This window comes from Myotis davidii, unplaced genomic scaffold (assembly GCF_000327345.1).
Source record: "Myotis davidii unplaced genomic scaffold, ASM32734v1 scaffold438, whole genome shotgun sequence".
NCBI classification, from domain to species: Eukaryota; Metazoa; Chordata; class Mammalia; order Chiroptera; family Vespertilionidae; genus Myotis; species Myotis davidii.
The window spans coordinates 5,644,402-5,649,171 of NW_006290031.1; the positions used below are offsets into that span (position 1 = coordinate 5,644,402).

Here is a 4,770-nt window from a genome sequence, read left to right on the forward strand (position 1 = left end):
TCTTTCCCTTTCCTTCTAAAAATCAATGAAAAAAAATCTCAAAAAACCCACAAACAAACAAACCTCACTACAGTTAAACATTTTATGTTTGTAAAAAACAGTCAGCAATTTCCTCATCTCTGGCTTACCTGGCCAAATTCTTGTTCATATAGTTAATAGTGTATAATTATATAAAATTATGTAATTTTGGTTGATCTACTTCCTGTGAAGACAATTAATTGATCTGTGTTTTCATTTTTATTAGAGGCCTGATGCACGAAATTTGTGCAAGAATAGGCCTTCCTTCCCCTGGCTGCCGGCACCGGCTTCCCTCTGGCACCTGGGACCCGGGATTCCCTCCCAGTCCCAGCTTCATCTGGAAGGACATCTGGTCTAATTAGCATATTATGCTTTTATTATTATAGATACCAAAATGGTTGAACTCTGAAACACTGGCTGTGCCTGAAACAGGGTGCATTGCTACAATGTTAGAGGACTCCTCTTAAGACAAATGAGAATGAAAGCTTATTTTCCCTAAATATAATTTTTAAAGTCTTTTTTTTTTTTTCAGTTTAATAAGTGTTAAATATATACTATGTAGAAGGTTCTCTGTTGAACAATATGGCCTTAGCCTGGGGAGGAAATAAATTAGTTACATCAGTGGTAAAGCAATGACTCTGTAGGAAGCAGGTGACGGAAGTTCTGGCTTTGAATATTTTACTATTTTAAAAAATCAAAACTAATTTTGGCTCTCAACATTACAGCACCATTTCATTTTGATGGGGTGGGGCGGGATGAGATCTTATATTTTATCTGAAGCTAAATTTTATCTCTTACATTTCCTATATATTAATTTTAAGACATTTTTTGGTTGTTAATCTTCATCAGAGGATATTTTTTCCATTGCTTTTCAGGGAGTGGAAGGGAGTGAGGGAAGGTTGAGAGAGAGAAACATAGATGTGAGAGAGACACATTGGTTGTCTAATGCATGTACCCAGATCCAGGGCAGAGAGCAAACCTACAACTCAAGGTACCTGCCCTTGATGGAGAATTGAACCTGAGACCCTTTGATATGCAGGCCGATGCTCTGACCACTTAGCAACAATGGCCAGGGCAATTTGAAGACAAAAAAAAAAGATAACAGTCCTCAAACAATAGGGCAGCCCCCAAAAGACCCCTCAAGTATTATACAAACCTGTCTTGTCCAAGTTGAAAACCCCAGTCCTAGTAAGATATATCTCTGCAACAAAATTTCGATGATACCGATTATAATTAGGACCACAGTGGGATACCCTTCCCCCACTCAAGCATTATGGAATACGAAAAATGTAATTCGAGGAAGAACAGAATTTTCTGGTACTTTTCCTGTGACTATTTTTAGGATATCTGATATAAATATTAATCAGAAACGAATGTGCTTGTATTTTAGACTAAATAAGGCATGCACCATATAGGAACTAGCAAGCTGGTACAGTAATTCCTGGCACCACCTGAGTTTCAGCCAGACAGAACCTCACTGGCTTTGATTTTTGTTTTGTTCTTCTCTGTTACTGCCATAAATTACTTCAAAGTGAGAAAGGCACATTTATACCTTGCTAACTACTCTTCCTCCTCACTCAGCTCAAGTGAAAGATTTATGGTGTCTTCTCCTTGCCATTTCCTGTAAACTGACACATCATGTACATGATGCCAGCCTTTGGTTTCACATCAGAAAGTGAACTCCTGAAATGTGGCAGCAGTCAGTCAACAGTAGTTACATGTTCATTTTAACATAATGGACAGTCATGTCAAAGAGATGCTCATTAATTAGGACTATTGTTTCAGATAGAACTTAAAAGTAAATGCCCTTCATGTGTCTTAAGCTACTTTCTACATTGCTTCCCTCTTTCTCCCCCCAGTGCAACTGAGAAACCTAAAGGGGGAAAATAAAATATACATAGTTCATACCTGAGGCAAAACAAGTACTTTTGGAATCTATTTGGTAGTTATTATCTATGACTGTGTGATACACTAAGGCCAATTCCACATGTAAATTGACCTATGTATTTTCTGAGCACTATTAAACAACCTGTAATGTATTAATCTATGGATTTTATAGCAGAGAGAGAAAAACAACAGGAAGCAAAAAGGAATGCAGTTCCAATCTGCTAGATAACTCAGAATGAAAGAATCTACAATTTCTTAGTTAAAAAATATCAATTTCCCAGTATAAATATATGTCAATGGTACTCAGAAGATATTTCTGTTAAGTTTGTCCTTTTCTTAAGAAATGCATGTAGAAAGATGCACAATTATTTTAATGGAATTGTATTTTGTAAATAAAAACAACCTAAGTTAACAGTTGCTAAGGACAAAAAAAAAATACGTCTGCCATACTTAAAACCTTCCTATTTTCACAGAGTTCTGGCTGTTCTTATTGAGTATATTTTCAATTAAGGGCAGACTGTCCCTTTTACAGTTTTTAGAAGAGAATCTTTGATAATACACAATTAGGCTGAAATAATTTTCCAAAATTTTGATAAAAGATAATAATGATACAATCTCTTTGCCAAGTCTTTTGAACTTCAGAGTGCTCTCATGATATCCTAATTTCACTTATATGATCTCTATGAGAAAATAGTAGGCAGTTGTATATCATTTCCATTTGATAGGCCAAGAGATCAAAGTTCAAAGAAGTATAGTTGGAAGCTGCTGTCTCAAGAAGCTTCAAAGAGGACTCCTGCTACTTTTCTGAAGACTACATTTTGAGCAATAACAGGAGCCAGGTAAAAACAATTGAGATACATCAGAGGTCAGGTAAAATGCAATTTCATTTAGCGATCACCTGTCATGCAGTGCATTTCTTGTTTTAATATTTTTTAATATATAGTTATTTAAAACAATTGGCATCAAGCAGTCTTTTGCTAATGACCCCAAACCACTACTTTCCTCCCACTGAGATATTTTGAGAACTTTCTTACCTCTGCTCCAGAATATGTGTCTGTTTGGAGGATGAGTTCATTCAGATCAACATCCTGACTGATTGGCATCGAGTGAAACTGCAGGTTAAATATTTCCTTCCTTGTTGCTGCATCTGGTAAAGGCACATACACGATTCTATCGATTCTTCCAGGACGCATCAAAGCCTGGAAAGAAGATGGGGCAATGCGGATTAACCAGGCTCAAAATTGACATCCCATGTGAAAGGTGCTCAAGGAAAGGGATGTCCAGAATCTCACGAATAAACCACTATTCTTCATAGTTAGTAAACAATTTACCATAGCTAAGATTTGGAAACAGCCTAAGTGCCACCAGCAGATGAGTGGATTAAAAAACTGTGATATATCTACATAATGGAATACTAAGCTGCGGTAAAAAAGGAATTCTTACTATTTGCAACAGCATGGATGGACCCGGAGAGCATTATGCTAAGTGAAATAAGCCAGTCAAAGAAAGATAAAGAGTGGGGGAAGTTGGTAGTGGGGAGGGGGGGGGCAATGGAGGGATAAGGACACATATGTAATACCTTAACCAATAAAGAAAAAAAAATAATTTAAAAAATTAAAAAAAATAAAAACACAGAGAAGAAAATAAAATAAAGTTTATATCTAGAAAAAAATAAAAGAAAATACCTACGATAGATTCTACAATCTATTTTAAAGATTCAAAGCAATAAACAATATTCAGGCTACTTTTGAAAATAGAACAGCAATATTTCCTCAGCAACTGTTAGGTTAGTAAAAGATGACTATTGTCTTTTAGGGAAATGCAAATATGACATTCATCGTATCAAAAGATATTCGTTGTAACTTCTTGCAGTAACTTAGAATATGAGTTAAGCTCCTTCAGAGAGCCCTAAAATAAACACAGCTCTGATAAAAGACTACTTCTAGAACTGATGTAGCCAAATAAATGTTCCGCATATTTTATTGGAGGCTAATGTCTAAATTATCTTAGAGCTAATAAATTCATCTATATAAAATATTTATTGAGCATGCATTTCATACCAGACATTGTTCTTGGTATTAGGAAATAGCATAAGATAGATATTAAAAGAGACACAGGTCAAAATGCATGCGTGTGTGTGTGTGTGCGTGTGTGTGTGTGTGTGTGTGTGTGTGTAGAGGGGCTGGGTAGCTTTTTAGTTGGGAAAGTGAGAGAAAGCCTCTCTGGGGAGGTAACTGATGCAGATACCCAAAGGAGTCAGCCATACAAAGATCTGGGAGAAGAGTATTCAGGATAAAGAGAACATCAAGTGCAATGGGCAAAATGACTGGTATGTTCCTGGGAAAGAAAAATCCCAATGTGGTAGAAACAGTGAGTAGAGGGAAAAAAGGTAGGAAATGAGGTCAGACAGATATTTATGGGTAGATCAGAGGCTTTACAAGACATGGTACAGAGTCTGAATGGCATTCTTCTTGAAATGAGAAGCTACTAGCAGGTTTTAAGTATGAAAGTTGAAAAGGTAAGATTTACATTAAAAGATCACTCTTGTAGGAGAGACAATATCTAAAGGTCTAACATACATGTAATTGGAGTCCCAAAAGAAAAGGAAAAAGATGAGGCAGAAAAATATTTCATGAGAAAAGAGCCAAAACTTTCCTCAAATTGGTAAATAGAGAAACTAAGATGGCGGCAGGGATAAACACCGGGAAGTTGATGCCGCTCACAACAATTGATTAATACCTCAGAAAAACAATACGGACATCATCCAGAACCACAGGAAGCCTGGCTGACTGTAAATTCTACAACTAGAAGGAAAGAAAAGCACACTGAGAGCCAGAGAAGCTGCAGAAGAGAAGCGCAGAGGTA

General features: G+C 36.5%; 1 protein-coding gene across 1 annotated transcript in view; it reads right to left on the reverse strand.

The window, feature by feature from the left end:
- SPATA5 (spermatogenesis associated 5) overlaps nt 1-4,770 on the reverse strand; it is a 255,913-nt gene that overhangs the window by 48,406 nt on the left and 202,737 nt on the right. The window contains exon 15 of the mRNA XM_006762881.2: nt 2,940-3,104. Coding sequence (XP_006762944.1) covers nt 2,940-3,104 — 165 coding nt within the window. The remainder of the gene's footprint in view (nt 1-2,939; nt 3,105-4,770) is intronic.